This window comes from Ylistrum balloti, unplaced genomic scaffold, assembly GCF_031769215.1.
Source record: "Ylistrum balloti isolate Yb309-2 unplaced genomic scaffold, AGI_CSIRO_Ybal_v1 Utg369954, whole genome shotgun sequence".
Taxonomy (NCBI): domain Eukaryota; kingdom Metazoa; phylum Mollusca; class Bivalvia; order Pectinida; family Pectinidae; genus Ylistrum; species Ylistrum balloti.
The window spans coordinates 971,208-995,375 of record NW_026782055.1 but is presented as its reverse complement, the minus strand read 5'-3'; the positions used below and the strand labels follow the sequence as shown (position 1 = coordinate 995,375).

The 24,168-nt window shown below is 35.9% G+C and overlaps 1 protein-coding gene across 1 annotated transcript; it reads right to left on the bottom strand.

The window, feature by feature from the left end:
• Window positions 1–1,449: 1,449 nt before the first annotated feature.
• LOC132547397 (diacylglycerol lipase-beta-like) lies at window positions 1,450–24,010 on the bottom strand. Its single transcript, XM_060211156.1, has 13 exons — window positions 23,845–24,010; window positions 21,878–22,372; window positions 21,325–21,415; window positions 20,883–21,121; window positions 19,451–19,618; window positions 14,696–14,825; window positions 14,389–14,472; window positions 13,111–13,266; window positions 12,785–12,912; window positions 12,293–12,434; window positions 11,930–12,076; window positions 8,496–8,602; window positions 1,450–2,395 (listed from the first exon to the last, which is right to left on the bottom strand). Exons 1-13 carry the CDS (start codon window positions 23,937–23,939, stop codon window positions 2,212–2,214), a joined length of 2,166 nt encoding a protein of 721 aa, XP_060067139.1. The 5' UTR covers window positions 23,940–24,010; the 3' UTR covers window positions 1,450–2,211.
• Between the last annotated feature and the right edge of the window lie 158 nt (window positions 24,011–24,168).

Below are 24,168 nucleotides of genomic sequence, written 5' to 3'. Positions count from 1 at the left end.
ACATTTCTCTGCAAGGCAATGTATATGTTCCTAAGATACTGCAGTCCTTAGAATATAATAACGCAACAAAGATACCTTGTTTATTTATATTGCCTCTTACATAGGTTTTCGTATCCGAGTACTACTGGGGTCTCGTTATTACCAGAGACGTGTGTTTTCTAAAGGCAGTATCTTTCTGATATTCTGTTTTTATTGTCTACAATGTTGACTTTGTCTTTTATTCTTTCTCCTCACAATGCATGAACGTGGTGTTAGAATGATCCAGGCCGGGTTATCTACTGGTATAATACCTGAGAAGTATTCCTCACGTTTAAGACCCGAGTTTCTTGTCTCGCATCTAACAAGCCTTCTGGAAGGTCACTGCTCCCACTCAATATTCGACTTCCCACAAGCGTTTTCATCCTCGTCTCTAAAGCGTTTTAGATTTCTTCCTTACACCCCTTTCCTACTATGGCTGTTGTCGTTTCCGCCGTTTATTAGATTCTACCAGAAATATTATATAGTGTATTACCGGTTTCACATGTGTGTGCTACGTCCGTTAATTAACTGTATGAAACCTTTAGATATTTATAATTTTTGTAACTTTAACTTACCAGACTAACTGAGCATGTACATGCTTGCAGAGATCAAGAATTTTGTGTTGAGTTCTAAGTATTTGAATATTATTGTTCCTTATCGATATTAAGTAAAATTGACAATCAAGGACAATCACCTAACGTCGTTCTAAATAGGCCTAAGTGTTGGATATCTCGCAAAGTCATGAACATTTCCGCGGTAATTTCATTGTCAACTTCAGATCCAAACACTAAACGACTTCAATGAAATGAATATCTTTGAATCATGATATTCGACTGCTTGGTTCATGGGGAGAATCCTGACAAAGTTGTGAAAAAGAAATTAGTTAAAAATGCTCCAACATCTACTTCTGATTAGTAAATGAAAGGCCTTTACATCACCAACCTGTGGATTAAGACATCACCCACCTGTGGATTAAGACATCACCCACCTGTGGATTAAGACATCACCCATCTGTGGATAAAGACATCACCCACCCGTGGATTAAGTCATCACCCACCCGTTGACTAAGACATCATCCACCTGTGGATTAAGACATCACCCACCTGTGGATTAAGTCATCACCCACCTGTGGATTAAGACATCACCCACCGGTGGACTAAGACATCATCCACCTGTGGATTAAGACATCACCCACCTGTGGCACCCCCCTGTGGATTAAGACATCACCCACCTGTGGATTAAGTCATCACCCACCTGTGGATTAAGATATCACCCACCTGAGGATTAAGACAATCTTCCTGTGGATTTAGAACATCTACACCATACCTCTGGGTTTTGATAGATTAATATATGATGAAGTTTTCCTGCAGTAGGTAAATATACCAGTCACAAGTAAATCTATAGGTGACAAATTAAGAATAAAACAAGACATCTTTTTAAAATTCCTTTTAATAAATATTATCTTACAATAATAAAATCTCAGCAGAATAAATAATACAACAAAGATCATACTGTAAGGCAGTAGACAATAGCGACACCTAGTGGTGAAACTCTTATAAAGGTCTCACCAGCACTAGGCAATCAACTCAATGGCACATGTATTTTGGTAGAAACATCATGATTGGCACTTTGGAAATGGAAGAGAATAAAGCATTATGTCATGGCTGTATATAAACTTACATTAATTGAGTATATTGGCGATATAGATAATTCAAACGGTCCCTCCATAAAATAAATGACAACATTCTAACCAAACTGTTACATTGCTAAAGGAGTTCTTAAACCATTGCATCTTTTCAACAGTATAAACGCATTGAAGAGCAGATTTCTGACTCAAGCTGTCAACATAAATTTCTGACAGGTGTCATAACAGATTTCTGACAGGAATTGCCATCATAGATTTCTGACAGGCTTCAAGAGATTTCTGACAGGAGCTGTCATCATTGATTTCTGACAGGAGGTGTCATCATAGATTTCTGATGGGAGGTGTCATCACAGATTGTTTACAAGAGTTGTCATCGAGATCATCAAAACAGTGCTGTACTTCTAGAAAAGATTATTGTATATGACTCAGACATAATAAATTTTAGTAAAGCATGTAATATCAAAAATAGGTTATCTCAAAGCAACCATTTAATCATTGAAGAAAGGCACCATGATCAAACATAACTGCTTTCAGAAATGTTTAGGGTGTTATATGGCAGTTGTTGAATAGCGAGGAGGTTTTGGGTTAAAATGTTTATCAGTCAGCTGGACAAGTGCTTTCCATACGTTATCCGGAAGATGATCTGTCAACATGTCTGGACTAACCAAAATTTCTTGAAAGTCTGCAGGCATTTTCCATTCAGCAAAATATGTTGGTGAGGCAAAACATGACCTTCAATGTATAATATATAATATGTTGTACAGTTATACAATACTGTGTGATATGTTGTACAGTTAAACAACACTGTATGTTGTACAGTTACACAATACTGTATGTTGTACAGTTATACAATACTGTATGTTGTTCCGTTACACAATAGTGTATAATGTACAGTTACACAATACTGTATGTTGTACAGTTATACAATACTGTATGTTGTACCATTACACAATACTGTATAATGTACAGTTATACAATACTGTATATGTTGTACAGTTATACAATACTATATGATATGTTGTACAGTTATACAATACTGTATGATATGTTGCACAGTTATACAATACTGTATGTTGTACAGTCATACAATACTGTATGATATGTTGTACAGTTATACAATACTGTATGATATGTTGTACAGTTATACAATACTGTATGATATGTTGTACAGTTATACAATACTGTGTGATATGTTGTACAGTTATACAATACTGTATGATATGTTGTACAGCCTAACTATAATGTATGATATGTTGTACAGTTACACAATACTGTATGTTGTACAGTTATACAATACTGTATGATGTACAGTTATACAATACTGTATGTTGTACAGTTATACAATACTGTATATGTTGTACAGTTATACAATACTGTATGTTGTACAGTTATACAATACTGTATGATATGTTGTACAGTTATACAATACTATATGTTGTACAGTTATACAATACTGTTTGTTGCACAGTTATACAATACTGTATGATCTGTTGTACAGTTATACAATACTGTATGATATGTTGTACAGTACAATACTGTATGTTGTACAGTTATACAATACTGTATGATATGTTGTACAGTTATACAATACTGTATGATATGTTGTACAGTTATACAATACTGTGTGATATGTTGTACAGTTATACAATACTGTATGATATGTTGCACAGCCTAACTATAATGTACTGTGTGATATGTTGTACAGTTACACAATACTGTATGTTGTACAGTTATACAATACTGTATGATGTACAGTAATACAATACTGTATGTTGTACAGTTACACAATACTGTATGTTGTACAGTTATACAATACTGTATGATATGTTGTACAGTTATACAATACTGTATGATATGTTGTACAGTTATACAATACTATGTGATATGTTGTACAGTTATACAATACTGTATGATATGTTGTACAGTTATACAATACTGTATGATATGTTGTACAGCCTAACTATAATGTATGATATGTTGTACAGTTATACAATACTGTATGATATGTTGTACAGTTACACAAAACTGTATGATATGTTGTACAGTTATACAATACTGTATGATATGTTGTAGTTATACAATACTGTATGATATGTTGTACAGTTATACAATACTGTGTGATATGTTGTACTATAATGTATGATATGTTGTACAGTTACACAATACTGTATGTTGTACAGTTATACAATACTGTATGATGTACAGTTATACAATACTGTATGTTGTATAGTTACACAATACTGTATGTTGTACAGTTATACAATACTGTATGATATGTTGTACAGTTATACAATACTGTATGATATGTTGTACAGTTATACAATACTATGTTATATGTTGTACAGTTATACAATACTGAATGATATGTTGTACAGTTATACAATACTGCATGATATGTTGTACAGTTATACAATACTGTATGATATGTTGTACAGTTATACAATACTGTATGATATGTTGTACAGCCTAACTATAATGTATGATATGTTGTACAGTTATACACAATACTGTATGATATGTTGTACAGTTACACAATACTGTATATGTTGTGCAGTTATACAATACTGTATGATATGTTGTACAGTTATACAATACTGTGTTATATGTTGTACAGTTGTACAATACTGTATAGTTTGTACAGTTATACAATACTGTATGATATGTTGTACAGCCTAACTATAATGTATGATATGTTGTACAGTTATACAATACTGTATGCTGTACAGTTATACAATACTGTATGTTGTACAGTTATACAATACTGTATGATATGTTGTACAGCCTAACTATAATGTATGATATGTTGTACAGTTATACAATACTGTATGCTGTACAGTTATACAATACTGTATGTTGTACAGTTATACAATACTGTATGATATGTTGTACAGTTTTACAATACTGTATGCTGTACAGTTATACAATACTGTATGTTGTACAGTTATACAATACTGTATGATATGCTGTACACTTACACAATACTGTATGATATGAGGTACAGTTATACAATACGGTATGATATGTTGTACAGTTATACAATACTGTATGATATGTTGTACAGTTATACAATACTGTTAATATGTTGTACAGTTATACAATACTGTATGATATGTTGTACAGTTATACAATACTGTATGTTGTACAGTTACACAATACTGTATGATATGTTGTACAGTTATACAATACTGTGTGATATGTTGTACAGTTATACAATACTGTATGATATGTTGTACAGTTACACAATACTGTATGTTGTACAGTTATACAATACGGTATGATATGTTGTACAGTTATACAATACTGTATGATATGTTGTACAGTTATACAATACTGTATGTTGTACAGTTATACAATACTGTATGATATGTTGTACAGTTATACAATACTGTATGTTGTACAGTTATACAATACTGTATGATATGTTGCACAGTTATACAATACTGTATGTTGTACAGTTACACAATACTGTATGATATGTTGTACAGTTATACAATACTGTATGCTATACAGTTATACAATACTGTATGATATGTTGTACAGTTATACAATAATGTATATTATGTTGTACAGTTATACAATACTGTATGTTGTACAGTTATACAATACTGTATGATATGTTGTACAGTTACACAATACTGTATATGTTGTACAGTTATACAATACTGTATGATATGTTGTAGTTATACAATACTGTATGATATGTTGTACAGTTATACAATACTGTGTGATATCTTGTACTATAATGTATGATATGTTGTACAGTTACACAATACTGTATGTTGTACAGTTATACAATACTGTATGATGTACAGTTATACAATACTGTATGTTGTACAGTTATACAATACTGTATGTTGTACAGTTATACAATACTGTATGATATGTTGTACAGTTATACAATACTGTATGATATGTTGTACAGTTACACACTACTGTATATGTTGTACAGTTATACAATACTGTATGATATGTTGTACAGTTATACAATACTGTATGATATGTTGTACAGTTATACAATACTGTATGATATGTTGTACAGTTATACAATACTGTATGATATGTTGTACAGCCTAACTATAATGTATGATATGTTGTACAGTTATACACAATACTGTATGATATGTTGTACAGTTACACAATACTGTATATGTTGTGCAGTTATACAATACTGTATGATATGTTGTAGTTATACAATACTGTATGATATGTTGTACAGTTATACAATACTGTGTTATATGTTGTACAGTTATACAATACTGTATAGTTTGTACAGTTATACAATACTGTATGATATGTTGTACAGTTAACTATAATGTATGATATGTTGTACAGTTATACAATACTGTATGCTGTACAGTTATACAATACTGTATGTTGTACAGTTATACAATACTGTATGATATGTTGTACAGCCTAACTATAATGTATGATATGTTGTACAGTTACACAAAACTGTATGATATGTTGTACAGTTATACAATACTGTATGTTGTACAGTTATACAATACTGTATGATATGTTGTACAGTTACACAATACTGTATGATATGAGGTACAGTTATACAATACGGTATGATATGTTGTACAGTTATACAATACTGTATGATATGTTGTACAGTTATACAATACTGTTAATATGTTGTACAGTTATACAATACTGTATGATATGTTGTACAGTTATACAATACTGTATGTTGTACAGTTACACAATACTGTATGATATGTTGTACAGTTATACAATACTGTGTGATATGTTGTACAGTTATACAATACTGTATGATATGTTGTACAGTTACACAATACTGTATGTTGTACAGTTATACAATACGGTATGATATGTTGTACAGTTATACAATACTGTATGATATGTTGTACAGTTATACAATACTGTATGTTGTACAGTTATACAATACTGTATGATATGTTGTACAGTTATACAATACTGTATGATATGTTGTACAGTTATACAATACTGTATGATATGTTGTTATACAGTATGTTGTACACAAATACTGTATGATATGTTGTACAGTTATACAATACTGTATGATATGTTGTACAGTTATACAATACTGTATGATATGTTGTACAGTTATACAATACTGTATGTTGTATATGTTGTACAGTTATACAATACTGTATGATATGTTGTACAGTTATACAATACTGTATGTTGTACAGTTATACAATACTGTATGATTATACAATACTGTATGATACAGTTATACAATACTATATGTTGTACAGTTATACAATACTGTTTGTTGTACAGTTATACAATACTGTATGTTGTACAGTTATACAATACTGTATGATCTGTTGTACAGTTATACAATACTGTATGATATGTTGTACAGTTATACAATACTGTGTGATATGTTGTACAGTTATACAATACTGTATGATATGTTGTACAGTTATACAATACTGTATGATATGTTGTACAGTTATACAATAGTGTGTGATATGTTGTACAGTTATACAATACTGTATGTTGTACAGTTACACAATACTGTATGATATGTTGTACAGTTATACAATACTGTATGATATGTTGTACAGTTATACAATACTGTATGATATGTTGTACAGTTATACAATACTGTATGATATGTTGTACTGTATGATATGTTGTACAGTTATACAATACTGTATGATATGTTGTACAGTTACACAAAACTGTATGATATGTTGTACAGTTATACAATACTGTATGTTGTACAGTTATACAATACTGTATGATATGTTGTACAGTTATACAATACTGTGTGATATCTTGTACTATAATGTATGATATGTTGTACAGTTACACAATACTGTATGTTGTACAGTTATACAATACTGTATGATGTACAGTTATACAATACTGTATGTTGTACAGTTATACAATACTGTATGATATGTTGTACAGTTATACAATACTGTATGATATGTTGTACAGTTATACAATACTGTATGATATGTTGTACAGTTATACAATACTGTATGATATGTTGTACAGTATACAAAACTGTATGATATGTTGTACAGTTATACAATACTGTATGTTGTACAGTTATACAATACTGTATGATATGTTGTACAGTTACACAATACTGTATGATATGTTGTAGTTATACAATACTGTATGATATGTTGTACAGTTATACAATACTGTGTGATATGTTGTACAGTTATACAATGTATGATATGTTGTACAGTTATACAATACTGTATGATGTACAGTTATACAATACTGTATGTTGTACAGTTATACAATACTGTATGATATGTTGTACAGTTACACAATACTGTATGTTGTACAGTTATACAATACTGTATGTTGTACAGTTATACAATACTGTATGATATGCTGTACACTTACACAATACTGTATGTATGTACAGTTATACAATACTGTATGATATGTTGTACAGCCTAACTATAATGTATGTATGTTGTACAGTTATACTGATATGTTGTACAATACTGTATGATATGTTGTACAGTTATACAATACTGTATGTTGTACAGTTACACAATACTGTATGATATGTTGTACAGTTATACAATACTGTGTGATATGTTGTACAGTTATACAATACTGTATGATATGTTGTACAGTTACACAATACTGTATGTTGTACAGTTATACAATACGGTATGATATGTTGTACAGTTATACAATACTGTATGATATGTTGTACAGTTATACAATACTGTATGATATGTTGTACAGTTATACAATACTGTATGATATGTTGCACAGTTATATAGATTATTACTAAGTGACGTTGGCAGATCCCACCAGACCGCTATTACAGTTATAGATAACCCTGTTAGGTAGTACTTACTTGTCTGAGTCCACCTCGGTAATATGTAGGACCTGTCCAGGAGGAAACATGGTGGGGAAAGTAATCCTGCACTGCTCACTCTGCATAATGGCGCTCTCAATAGCTTCCTGTAATTAAATTTTCTTAATTTTTACATGTCCAACCAAAGGTAAAAAATGAACTCTCAATGTCTCACAGTATACATTGGAACCAATGGCCTACCCACAGTATACATTGGAACCAATGTCCTACCCACAGTATACATTGGGTCCTATGTCCTACCAACAGCATACATTGGAACCAATGTCCTACCCACAGTAAACATTGGAACCAATGTCCTACCCACAGTAAACATTGGGCCCTATGTCCTACCCACAGTAAACACTGGACCCTATGTCCTACCCACAGTAAACACTGGACCCTATGTCCTACCCACAGTAAACACTGGACCCTATGTCCTACCCACAGTAAACATTGGGCCCTATGTCCTACCCACAGTAAACACTGGGCCCTATGTCCTACCCACAGTAAACACTGGACCCTATGTCCTACTTACAGTGAACACTGGACCCTATGTCCTACCTACAGTAAACACTGGACCCTATGTCCTACCCACAGTAAACACTGGACCCTATGTCCTACCCACAGCCAACACTGGACCCTATGTCCTACCCACAGTAAACACTGAACCCTATGTCCTACCCACAGTAAACATTGGACCCTATGTCCTACTTACAGTAAACACTAGACCCTATGTCCTACCCACAGTAAACACTGGACCCTATGTCCTACCCACAGTAAACACTGGATCCTATGTCCTACCCACAGTAAACACTGGACCCTATGTCCTACCCACAGTAAACACTGGACCCTATGTCCTACCCACAGTAAACATTGGGCCCTATGTCCTACCCACAGTAAACACTGGACCCTATGTCCTACTTACAGTGAACACTGGACCCTATGTCCTACCCACAGTAAACACTGGACCCTATGTCCTACCCACAGTAAACATTGGGCCCTATGTCCTACCCACAGTAAACACTGGACCCTATGTCCTACCCACAGTAAACACTGAACCCTATGTCCTACCCACAGTAAACATTGGACCCTATGTCCTACTTACAGTAAACACTAGACCCTATGTCCTACCCACAGTAAACACTGGACCCTATGTCCTACCCACAGTAAACACTGGACCCTATGTCCTACCCACAGTAAACACTGGACCCTATGTCCTACCCACAGTATACATTGGAACCAATGTCCTACCCACAGTAAACATTGGAACCAATGTCCTACCCACAGTAAGCAATGGGCCCTATGTCCTACCTACAGTAAACATTGGGCCCTATGTCCTACCCACAGTAAACACTGGACCCTATGTCCTACCCACAGTAAACACTGGACCCTATGTCCTACCCACAGTAAACACTGGACCCTATGTCCTACCCATAGTAAACATTGGGCCCTATGTCCTACCCACAGTAAACATTGGGCCCTATGTCCTACCCACAGTAAACACTGGACCCTATGTCCTACTTACAGTGAACACTGGACCCTATGTCCTACCTACAGTAAACACTGGACCCTATGTCCTACCTACAGTAAACATTGGGCCCTATGTCCTGCCCACAGCCAACACTGGACCCTATTTCCTACCCACAGTAAACACTGAACCCTATGTCCTACCCACAGTAAACATTGGACCCTATGTCCTACTTACAGTACACACTAGACCCTATGTCCTACCCACAGTAAACACTGGACCCTATGTCCTACCCACAGTAAACATTGGGCCCAATGTCCTACCCACAGTAAACATTGGGCCCTATGTCCTACCCACAGTAAACACTGGACCCTATGTCCTACTTACAGTAAACACTGGACCCTATGTCCTACCCACAGTAAACACTGGACCCTATGTCCTACCCATAGTAAACATTGGGCCCTATGTCCTACCCACAGTAAACATTGGGCCCTATGTCCTACCCACAGTAAACACTGGACCCTATGTCCTACTTACAGTGAACACTGGACCCTATGTCCTACCTACAGTAAACACTGGACCCTATGTCCTACCTACAGTAAACATTGGGCCCTATGTCCTGCCCACAGCCAACACTGGACCCTATTTCCTACCCACAGTAAACACTGAACCCTATGTCCTACCCACAGTAAACATTGGACCCTATGTCCTACTTACAGTACACACTAGACCCTATGTCCTACCCACAGTAAACACTGGACCCTATGTCCTACCCACAGTAAACATTGGGCCCAATGTCCTACCCACAGTAAATATTGGGCCCTATGTCCTACCCACAGTAAACACTGGACCCTATGTCCTACTTACAGTGAATACTGGACCCTATGTCCTACCCACAGTAAACACTGGACCCTATGTCCTACCCACAGTATGTCCTACCCACTGTAAACATTGGACCCTATGTCCTACCCACTAGACCCTAAACACACTGGACCCTATGTCCTACCCACAGTAAACATTGGACCCTATGTCTTACCCACAGTAAATACTGGACCCTATGTCCTGCCCACAGTAAATACTGGACCCTATGTCCTACCCACAGTAAACATTGGGCCCTATGTCCTACCCACAGTAAACACTGGACCCTATGTCCTACCCACAGTAAACACTGAACCCTATGTCCTACCCACAGTAAACATTGGACCCTATGTCCTACTTACAGTAAACACTAGACCCTATGTCCTACTTACAGTAAACACTGGACCCTATGTCCTACCCACAGTAAACACTGGACCCTATGTCCTACCCACAGTAAACACTGGACCCTATGTCCTACCCACAGTAAATACTGGACCCTATGTCCTACCCACAGTAAATACTGGACCCTATGTCCTACCCACAGTAAATACTGGACCCTATGTCCTATTCATAGTAAACACTGGACCCTATGTCCTATCTACAGTAAAAACTGCACCCTAATATCTACCCACCATCAACATTGCACCCTACATCCTCACATGTCCTCTCCACATTAAACATTACATCCCATGTTCTACCTATTGTAAACAGTAGACCCTCCATTCTCACATGTCCTTCCCTCTGTAAACAGTAGACCCTCCATTCTCACATGTCCTTCCCTCTGTAAACAGTAGACCCTCCATTCTCACATGTCCTTCCCTCTGTAAACAGTAGACCCTTCATTCTCACATGTCCTTCCCTCTGTAAACAGTAGACCCTTCATTCTCACATGTCCTTCCCTCTGTAAACAGTAGACCCTCCATTCTCACATGTCCTTCCCTCTATAAACAGTAGACCCTTCATTCTCACATGTCCTTCCCTCTGTAAACCCCTCTGTAAACAGTAGACCCTTCATTCAACACTCACATTTCTAATACTGCACTGATGTTATCAGAATCTATAGACACACCAAGCCATGAAGTCCTGTATGATACAAAGGTTAGCCTACCTCTACATTCCTCTGGCCAGTGACATAGGCAGAAGATACATTGTCAGACAGGAGAGGTTGATCAATTCCACATCCACAGGTATTGGCATTGTCTCCGGGGCAAAGGGCACATACAGCCTGCCACATCCCACTGGCTATCACCTGATACTGTAAAATATAGTAACATATAGTAACACATCCACACGCAATCACCTGATACTATAAAACATAGTAACATAGAGTAACACATCCTACTGGCTATCACCTGATACTGTCACACATAGTAACATTTAGTAACACATCCACACGCAATCACCTGATACTGGTTTCAAGCATGCCACAGATTTTCACTTGGTATTATCAACACATAGTAACAGAACTTACCTTCGGTCTATCACAGCGACGAATTGCTGTCAATATACTGGTTTTCAAATGTTCCATAGAGCGAATACCAAGTCTGGGCACAAGGTCTCGTCCCAACACCACAGAACACACATAGTCAGAGCAACACTTGCTTGCCTCATAGCTGTGCAAACAAACACATGAAGAAAATGTTATCTTGTAAAACTAATTATTTTCATACTTAACTAAGTAAACTAAATTCTACAACTGTAAGAACAGAAATCAAAGTAAGAGTGATTTGGAGACTGACGTCCTGGGACGACCTTACACAGATCTTACCTGAGGAGTCCCTATGGTAGTGATTTGGAGACTGACGTCCTGGGACGACCTTACACAGATCTTACCTGAGGAGTCCCTATGGTAGTGATTTGGAGACTGACGTCCTGGGACGACCTTACACAGATCTTACCTGAGGAGTCCCTATGGTAGTGATTTTGAGACTGATGTATCAGGACCATCTTACATAAAACTTACCTGAGGAGGCCCCCTGGTGGAGAAAAGGTGAAGCAGATAAGATCTGGGTAGTGAGGTTTAAGGAGAATGGCCAGAAGAGCTGCTGCTCCAGCCCCTAAACTATGACCAGTGATCACCAGTCTCGCACCCTGAAACAACCACATCATCCTGTTCTTGAACATGTGTTGATAAATAAGCATTAATATTATCAGGAGTTCATTGTAATTCATGCCAGTATTATCAGCTTAAAGCATTCTGTATCAAAAACAACATAATAAAAGATAATAAAAGAGAGCCCCATGGCTTTCTGAAATGGACATAAGAAACAACAGAAAGTTTATTGGTACCTGGTTCTGCTGAAAGGCCTTCTCCAGAATGTGTTTATTCACTAGTTCATCTCGTATGTAGCAGGCTGCCTGGTAGATCCCTTTATGGCACTTCCAGTCTGTAGACTCTCCCTGATCTATACACACACTGTCAGCTGACATGTCAGTCAGTGCATCCTGCATCAGAAACATCAATTTGTCAAAACCATTCTACAGACAAGTCAGGTAGAACATTCTACATACACAGAAACATCAATTTGTCAAAAACATTCTACAGACAAGTCAGGTAGTACATCCTACACAGGAACATCAATCATTCAAGGACATTGGTTCCCAAAAATACACAAGACCTTCATTTAATGACAACACTCCTGATGTAGACACATTTATTAGACCTACTCTCATTGACAACATTCCTGATATAGACACACCTATTAGACCTACTCTCATTGACAACATTCCTGATATAGACACATTTATTAGACCTACTCTCATTGACAACATTCCTGATATAGACACATTTATCAGACCTACTCTCATTGACAACATTCCTGATATAGACACATTTATTAGACCTACTCTCATTGACAACATTCCTGATATAGACACATTTATTAGACCTACTCTTATTGACAACATTCCTGATATAGACACACCTATTAGACCTACTCTCATTGACAACATTCCTGATATAGACACACCTATTAGACCTACTCTCATTGACAACATTCCTGATATAGACACATTTATTAGACCTACTCTCATTGACAACATTCCTGATATAGACACATTTATTAGACCTACTCTCATTGACAACATTCCTGATATAGACACATTTATTAGACCTACTCTTATTGACAACATTCCTGATATAGACACACCTATTAGACCTACTCTCATTGACAACATTCCTGATATAGACACATTTATCAGACCTACTCTCATTGACAACATTCCTTGTGTAGACACACCTATTAGACCTACTCTCATTGACAACATTCTTGATATAGACACACCTATTACACCTACTCTCATTGACAACATTCCTGATATAGACACACCTATTACACCTACTCTCATTGACAACATTCCTGATATAGACACACCAATCAGACCTACACTCATTGACAACATTCCTTGTGTAGACACACCTATTAGACCTACTCTCATTGACAACATTCCTGATATAGACACATTTATTAGACCTACTCTCATTGACAACATTCCTGATATAGACACATTTATTAGACCTACTCTCATTGACAATGTTCCTTGTGTAGACACACCTATTAGACCTACCCTCAGTGATAATGTTCCTCGGATAGACACAACAATAGACTTTTCTTTTCTGTCTATAGCCACAAAAAATGGAATAGCATAAATCTGAAACAGAAAAACAAAATATCCATGTTATCTGAGTTTATAGACACAACAGAGGTTCCTGAAGAGTGAGGACGGAATCAGAGAAAATAGAAATTAAGGTAAAAAGACATTGAAATATTCCATATCAATTAAATTTCTCTAGACATTTAGATTATTACCAATGTTGGTATTGTTTTGAATGTAATCATTAAAATATAATGAAGTAGCACAAAACATCAATGACCTTGTTGTAGAAGCTAACATAGAGGAGGTCAGCATCATCCACATCTGTCCATTTCCTGATAGCTGCAGTGTGACACTGGCAACAGTTATCATAGTGAACCTCCCCGCCATCTCGAGCACAGGCACAGCATCTACAAGTATTGAGTTCATATGATATTTTTTTGCTTCATCATAGTTGAAGAGTTCAAATGGTTGACTTGTGCTAAAGCTTTATGAATTGTCTCCCTTGAAGACTTGTGCTAGATCTATATGAATTGCATTTCTTGAGAAATGTGAATGTGACAATTGCTTCCCTTGAAGACTTGTGCTGTTGATAGAAGTTAGAACTTGGACTAAAGCTGTGTGAAATGTGCCCTTTTAGAACCTATGTTGAAGCTGCATAATTTTTCTCTTTTTGAGAAATTGTGCTCACGTTGTATGAATTGTCTCCGTTAATGAAGAATCTGAAGAATGGATGTTGAAGAATATGTCAAATTTGTATTTTTTTATTTTGAAAGAAAGAAAGAAAGGAAGAAAGAAAGAAAGAAAGAAAGAAAATATCTGTGATGCTGCAGTGTAATTAATACAAGCTGAGTGAACCAGGCAGTCCAGGTTTGTTAACACTGGTACTTTTAGACAGTAACAACCACTTTTAACCTAAATAAAAATGTCCAATTAAATGAAATAGATGGTGTACCGTAAAAAAGAAGAGAAGGTATTCTACGACAAGTTTTATGCTATGATCCTCCCTACATGTACTTAGAGGTTTAGTGATGTCAAAACAATGGCAAGTGTCCAGAGAATGTGTACATGTCTGTCACAATAACGAAATAACAGGGCTGATGGTTGTTTACAGGTTTTCTGTCTCCTTGACTTGTCCTGTCTCCTTGACTTGTCCTGTGTCTAATGAATGTCAGTGTTCTGTCGACATGAGGGGGCGTCCTCCACCCCTTCATGGGGTGGAGCCATATGTCAGGGTGTCAAAAAAATTTGTTTTAGAAGATGACTCTTGGGTCTAATAGTGCCTTATCCTTTCTGTGGTATACATGGTGTTTACGTCATGGTACCAGTTGACTCTAGCCATCCTGGTTGAAGAGACATGGGTTTTATGGGGCCTATACTTTTTTGATTTAATATTACGTAATTTTGATGTCCATCAAATGCATTAATAAAAGATGTACATGTATTTTATCTTAAACTTTTTCTGTAAACCTCTAGATCAGTCTTATCACTCCTTCTCTTCTTCTAAAAACCACTTGTCCAAGACTGGGCTGTCCTCAAATGGGTCACCATTTAAACTCCTGTCCACTAGACTATGGTAAGAAATTAGTGGTCTTTTTTTTTTTTGTTGGGCCTTGAACCCTTTCTAAACATTTGACTGAGTTACTTGACCACTTAACTAATGTCCATTGCTTTCTAATAATCCATGTCACTCCAGCTGTATGCATCTGACTTTTTATAATCTTATGTCTGATTTGTGTGAACATGCTGATTAAGAAGGGTTGATAAAGATAAATCCACACAGTGTCCAGAGAATGTACAAATCTCTGTCACAATAACAAAATAATGAGGTTGATAAAGATAAATCCACACAGTGTCCAGAGAATGTACAGATCTCTGCCACAATAACAAAATAATGAGGTTGATAAAGATAAATCCACACAGTGTCCAGAGAATGTACAGATCTCTGTCACAATAACAAAATAATGAGGTTGATAAAGATAAATCCACACAGTGTCCAGAGAATGTACAGATCTCTGTCACAATAACAAAATAATGAGGTTGATAAAGATAAATCCACACAGTGTTAGAGAATGTACAGATCACTGTCACAATAACAAAATAATGAGGTTGATAAAGATAAATCCACACAGTGTCCAGAGAATGTACAGATCTCTGTCACAATAACAAAATAATGAGGTTGATAAAGATAAATCCACACAGTGTCCAGAGAATGTACACACAGTAACAAAATAATGAGGTTGATAAAGATAAATCCACACAGTGTCCAGAGAATGTCACAATAACAAAATAATGAGGTTGATAAAGATAAATCCACACAGTGTCCAGAGAATGTACAGATCTCTGTCACAATAACAAAATAATGAGGTTGATAAAGATAAATCCACACAGTGTCCAGAGAATGTACAATAACAAAATAATGAGATCTGTCTGTACAGTCACAATAACAAAATAATGAGGTTGATAAAGATAAATCCACACAGTGTCCAGAGAATGTACAGATCTCTGTCACAATAACAAAATAATGAGGTTGATAAAGATAAATCCACACAGTGTCCACACAGAGAGAATGTACAGATCTCTGTCACAATAACAAAATAATGAGGTTGATAAAGATAAATCCACACAGTGTCCAGAGAATGTACAGATCTCTGTCACAATAACAAATCCACACAGTGTCCAAGAGAATGTACAGATCTGTCACAATAACAAAATAATGATCCACACAGTGTCCAGAGAATGTACAGATCTCTGTCACAATAACAAAATAATGAGGTTGATAAAGATAAATCCACACAGTGTCCAGAGAATGTACAGATCTCTGTCACAATAACAAAATAATGAGGTTGATAAAGATAAATCCACACAGTGTCCAGAGAATGTACAGATCTGTCACAATAACAAAATAATGAGGTTGATAAAGATAAATCCACACAGTGTCCAGAGAATGTACAGATCTCTGTCACAATAACAAAATAATGAGGTTGATAAAGATAAATCCACACAGTGTCCAGAGAATGTACAGATCTGTCACAATAACAAAATAATGAGGTTGATAAAGATAAATCCACACAGTGTCCAGAGAATGTAAATCTCACACAGGTTGATAAAGATAAATCCACACAGTGTCCAGAGAATGTACAGATCTCTGTCACAATAACAAAATAATGAGGTTGATAAAGATAAATCCACACAGTGTCCAGAGAATGTACAGATCTCTGTCACAATAACAAAATAATGAGGTTGATAAAGATAAATCCACACAGTGTCCAGAGAATGTACAGATCTCTGTCACAATAACAAAATAATGAGGTTGATAAAGATAAATCCACACAGTGTCCAGAGAATGTACAGATCTCTGTCACAATAACAAAATAATGAGGTTGATAAAGATAAATCCACACAGTGTCCAGAGAATGTACAGATCTCTGTCACAATAACAAAATAATGAGGTTGATAAAGATAAATCCACACAGTGTCCAGAGAATGTACAGATCTCTGTCACAATAACAAAATAATGAGGTTGATAAAGATAAATCCACACAGTGTCCAGAGAATGTACAGATCTCTGTCACAATAACAAAATAATGAGGTTGATAAAGATAAATCCACACAGTGTCCAGAGAATGTACAGATCTCTGTCACAATAACAAAATAATGAGGTTGATAAAGATAAATCCACACAGTGTCCAGAGAATGTACAGATCTCTGTCACAATAACAAAATAATGAGGTTGATAAAGATAAATCCACACAGTGTCCAGAGAATGTACAGATCTCTGTCACAATAACAAAATAATGAGGTTGATAAAGATAAATCCACACAGTGTCCAGAGAATGTACAGATCTCTGTCACAATAACAAAATAATGAGGTTGATAAAGATAAATCCACACAGTGTCCAGAGAATGTACAGATCTCTGTCACAATAACAAAATAATGAGGTTGATAAAGATAAATCCACACAGTGTCCAGAGAATGTACAGATCTCTGTCACAATAACAAAATAATGAGGTTGATAAAGATAAATCCACACAGTGTCCAGAGAATGTTGATAAAGATAAATCACACAGTGTCCAGAAATGTACAGATCTCTGTCACAATAACAAAATAATGAGGTTGATAAAGATAAATCCACACAGTGTCCAGAGAATGTACAGATCTCTGTCACAATAACAATTAACGGGGTTAGTAAGACCATAACCAATTCTAAAGTCTACAACAGCACTACTACAACTACAAACTCACAAACTCTGATCACTCAAGTCATCATAATCACTACGCTCGCTCGCACTCCCATAACAACTGTCCCATGTTGGCCGATGTTGTAAAAATGAACAACTGAAAAGTAATCAACAGAGGATGAATAAGTGTTTAAACTAAATAGATTGAAAGTCTACATTTCTCAAAGTATATCATCATAGCACCAGATTACAAATTTAGATTTTAAACACATATTCATAAACTTGCAAAAAAAATTATCACTATTTATCACAGTATGCATCTGCCCAAATGACAGGATCCTGTGTCCCTTTGTCATTCCAAATTTGTTCAAAGTTGTCAATAATTAGTAGTCAGTAATGTAGATATCATATAGTCACTGATGTTGACTAAGATAAGTGTTCTCTTAAATTATATAGGAACTTGATATTAGCCTATTATACATACATGTAGAATACATCATTTCTTACATCAGATTTATATCAGATTTGGTAACAGATGATCTATGGTAGTAAAAACAAGATATGTGTCTGATATCCAAAAGGAGAGATGAAATTTCACAATGCAAACCAGACAGTTTTCAAATATATCAGCAAAGGCAAGATTGTGAAGTGAAAGTCATTGTGGTGTCTTGTTTGATAAATTTAGAAAGTACAACCGAGTTCACATATAATTCCTTCACAATTTCATTTCTTTTTAAAATCTTTTTTCTCATTTTATTGTTATAAATAGTGAATGCTGCACTGTTCAAGGTTGAATATAACTGACAACCTAGTTTACAAACTTTTATATTATATAATTTATGTCTGAACTTACCGACATTGGCCACACAGTTTACAGAGACCAAGTGATAGGTTTGCAAAAATGAAGAGGGGCCATCCATAACTGGCCATGGCATATTTCATGTAATGACTCATGTTTCTAATGGTCATCCAGTCCTGTGGTGGCACTTGCCTCTCCTGGTTACAAATACTATTGCCGCCACTTTCAAAGAAAACAAATTAGTTCAGCTATAACATTAGAAACACATCAACTAAGTACATTCACTGTGGAACAATATACATCTACCAATTCTAATGTCTTGATAAATTATTTGAATTAAATTAATAATGCTACTGAAATGTAAATATACTTGTCAGAATATCAGTTAGAAAGTACAACTACATGTCTCTAAGGTGAAGACAAAAAATGTTTAAAAGACAAGGTTGGAACCTCAGAGAGAGGCTCTTTGGGCAAATATAAAACACTGAAAAGACTACAAGAAAAGAAACATACCCAAAAAATTTGATAAAACAAAATGTCACTTATTTAAACACAACTACAAGTCATGATGATAAAGTGACCTAGTTTCAAAGATATTTGTTAAGAAATGTGAGAGAGAGCGAGAGCTAGCAAAATAATGAAATACCCAAAGAGTAGCAATTCTTCCAAAAATGTTGAATGGGTATACCACTAAGAAATGTAGAGATTCATGACAAGGTAATAAAGATATCAACTTTCAAAAGAGATAACATGAAAACTGAGGGAAGAAATCTCTAGGACAGACAGATGTGCAACACCATATCATAACACATAGATCCAGTCAAAATTGATGATGGATGTACAAACAAGAGATCCCAGAGGGATCTTGGCATCCATTATTGTTTTATCTTTATTTGCTCTTAAAAAGTTGGATTTTTTAGCTTCTTTTCTCTTCTCTTCTCTGTTGAACATTTGTTTGCAGAAAAAATGATGATAATCTTTACCTGCCAAATCCAAAATGGTCGTCTGAAACTCATTTTGTTTCTTTTGATCAGTCCCAAAATCATACGGGCACAAGTAGAGACCAAAGGGAACATAAAAATGAAATTAGAGAGAGATCCTTTAAATATTTCTTAAGAAATAGGGATAATAATCATTACTAAGCAAAATTCAAGATGGCTGCCTGTCAGCCATTTTGTTTTTCTGATCAGTCCCAAACTCAAACAGGCACAACTAGGGACCAAGAGGAACATATAAATGAAATTTGAGAAAGATCCATCAAGAACTTCTCAAGAAATAGCAATAACAAAAATTGTTTATGGATGGACGGACAAACGGACAGCGGACGGAGGGACCACAAAAGTAGGGTGATTTGAATAGTCTGATCATGGTGGGCTGAAAAGGAAAAAACATTAAAATTTACAATTTGGTAAATAGACAGATAACAATACCTATGTCAATCTTATTAGCTGATGATAACTTTATGATAAACAGGTCAGGAGTATACCTTGAGGATGATGATGAACTTGGATGGTCAAGTGAGACCCTGGTGCCTGCGGCCAGGGTGTCTGGGACCTGACCCGCTGTGGTTATCGGGTTGTACTTAGGTGTTGTTTCTTGAGACAGTGCACCATAAGATTCACATGTTCTGTCTACGGTCACAGTGAGATGGGACACCTCCTGTTCCCTATTGACCAGTATGAGTCCTGCTGCAATGTCAGTAGCAACCAGGTCCAATTCCACATCCTGTAGGCAATCAAAAAAACAACAACAAAACCAGAATATCATCATCATCATCATCATCATCATCATCATCATCATCGTCATCTCAAAATTTTGTCATAAAGAAGTTGATATGAAGATTGCTGTTTATTTCAGAATTGATGATTAGCCCTGTATACCTCATGGTCAAGGAACACAAGATAAGCTGATAATTAATAAACACTTACCTGGAAAAAGTCAGTTAATAGTTTAGCAATTTCTGTAAAGGCATCATGACTTTGATCATCACATGATACACAGCAGCACAGGATTTTACATCTGTAATGGTAATATCTCCAGTGATGTTCAATCATGATAACAACTAACTGTATCAGATAAGGGTAATTCTCAGTATACATACATAACCAGCAATACCAGAAACATGACACCCCTTCTATACCAACCTGTCACCTTTTATCTTAAGCAGACCAAATATCATTATTGGTTTTTGATGTCATCTGAGGAAGTTAACATATAAAACTTCAAATAATGTATTCCCATTCAAACTAAAGGTACAAGTTATTCTGATTCAAGTACAAGAGTACTAAACTTACAGAGACAGAAATTATTTCACTAGACTGTGACTAGAAGTATTTGTCAGGGCTAATAAATTTTGTTGATACCAATAACTTAAATACAGGTCAGTTTAGGATATGTATTAATTCAATCTGTCAGTGAATAGGTACTCTTTGAATCAAACTTTTTGTTTTATAACTGATTCTGAAAGGACATAAATCTCACCTCCTTTCCCATGTCTTCAATGCTGTATGTTGTGCAGTGGTCATCATCTGTTTCTGTGTGCTGCTTTCTAACTCTCCATTTAGCTGTGATCTCTTGGCACGCAGACCACCAAGTGGGTCAAATACAATGAAAAGACCTATAAGGATAAGGAAAGCAATGACCCAACCACATAGAACAGCTCCCTTCACTGTCATTACCACACTGGTTTCACAGCCACTGGCAAGTCCAAATGACCAATAAGTTCCCAGTACAATCCAGGCTAGCTCAGGCACAGACACAAGTATCTTTACATAAAGCAGACGTGGCATCCGCTTCCTAGGGTAGGGGTACATGATTGAGCCCTGCATGCTGGTGTATACAATAAACATGTCCAGCACTATGGTCAAACACAAAAGGCACAGTGCACCAATGAAGTAGGCCTGTAGTAGAGTTCCACCTGAGCAGCTCTCAGGTTCATTTTGATGGATATGGAACACAACTGAAATGGCAATCAACCTGGAATGTTAAAAAGAATTGTCTGTTAATGAGTAAATATAGGAACATCAGTTATGATTTTTTTCTGAAGTGACAAGTAAACTGAACTATAAAAACTGATAATGATAAGTAAATCACAAAGTATATAACAAAATTTCATGGATATACACAACATATGATGTAACACAATACACAGCATTCTGGATTTCCTCAGCAGTTTAACTTTTCTTTTATGGAGTGATTACATATATACAACTGTATAAGTATAAAAGTGAGTATATCATTTTATCATTAATGGGACCATTTATTATCATACATAAATAAGCCAAAACTCACTAAATGACAAGTCCTCAAAAAGAATTCTTAGATTAGAGGGTTAAAAAGCATATCATTGACTAACTTATCTATATTCATCAACAAAGTAAGCAGGGGATCCAATAGATGTACCCCAACCAACCCATGATCCTTTTATTTTAAGCTTAATCTGTAAAGGGGTTAATAAAATATCTTGTTTCAATACACCAGCTTGTTTATTTCAAAAGTAGTCATGGGTAAAATTTCTGATTCCTGTGTTACAAGTCTGTGACATAACAGATTTCTTTTGCTCTTCCAGTGACCAACAAAGTCTCTCAGAGTAAAACAATTATTGACTTGTATGTGTGTGTTTGTGGTGTATAAGGAAGACACCAAATTTAAATGGATAAAGTTTGAAATTAGTCAAAATCAATGCTGCGATCTGTGTATTTATAAAGAGGAAGAGAGAGAGAGTAAATGAAGGACTTGAAAGATATAAGTGAATCAGCTGAGGGCACAGATGCTAGTGAGAAATATGTGTAGGAAAAATAGAGTCAGAAAAGCAATCTTTTGTTACTGTAATCAGTTTGATTTTGTGGCAACCTCTAGTGTGTGTCTGATTTTATATGAATGATCTGCCTGTTCCATGGCTGTCCCTGCACTTTGGAAATAAGTCTTCTAATTCCTTGTCCTGTTATTTCTTCACTTCTTCCCCAGCACTAGGCCCCATACTATTTCTTTCACATAAAAAACCCGCCAGAAGTCTTCAAGTCCTCGATAAGGCTCTTTGAGGATGATTGGTTTTTTTCAAGAGAGGACAACACTTCAATTTTTTTTAAGAACCTAGAAACATGGGAAAGAAACTGGGGTGTGCAATTCAATGCCACAAATATATGCACGCAAAAGGTTCATCTCCGTACAAGACATCTGAATTGGGGCAAAAGGTCTTGTTGCAAGCAGTGAAAGAAACTCAACGACCACAGTCAGTAGTTAATTAAAAAATTTAGACAAACTCCTGTGACTGGGGCGATTGTTACTGATCAACAATTATCATGACAGTATAACCGCAAGTACCAACCTCGTCTATCAATTCATTATATAACCATACAATGAGTTAATAGACAGACAGGCTTACACATGTGACGGGCACCGTGTGACTTATAACCTGATAAGAGATATTTCTATTTCTGCTAACTCACCATGCCAATCTCAAAAATATCTCGGCTACAACTGGAAAGACAAAATCGTCACTACCAATCCCCCAACGCCGCCCAAATAAAATTATTCCTGGCATTTTTTTGTCATGTGTTTTATGGGCTTGATAGTTAGCATTTCAGTACTTGCTTCCGTATTTCGGAGTCTCGTCGTCGGCCATGTTTGGCAACACAACAACGTCGCTAAACTACTTTAATTTTGATTGGGTAATTTTGGACTTTATCGTCACTTTTTAACCAATCACTAACAACGACACAACTTTTAACTCACCGGAAGCATAACAAATCCATTTCCGGAAGCACGTGTTT

Coding starts and splice junctions, on each gene's coding strand:
- LOC132547397 (XM_060211156.1), bottom strand. CDS start 23,939: ATGCCAGGAATAATTTTATTTGGGCGGCGTTGGGGGATTGGTAGTGAC. Junction 21,416..21,877: donor TTGAAGACATGGGAAAGGAG/GTGAGATTTATG, acceptor TTACCATTACAG/ATGTAAAATCCTGTGCTGCT. Junction 21,122..21,324: donor TATTAACTGACTTTTTCCAG/GTAAGTGTTTAT, acceptor GATTGCCTACAG/GATGTGGAATTGGACCTGGT.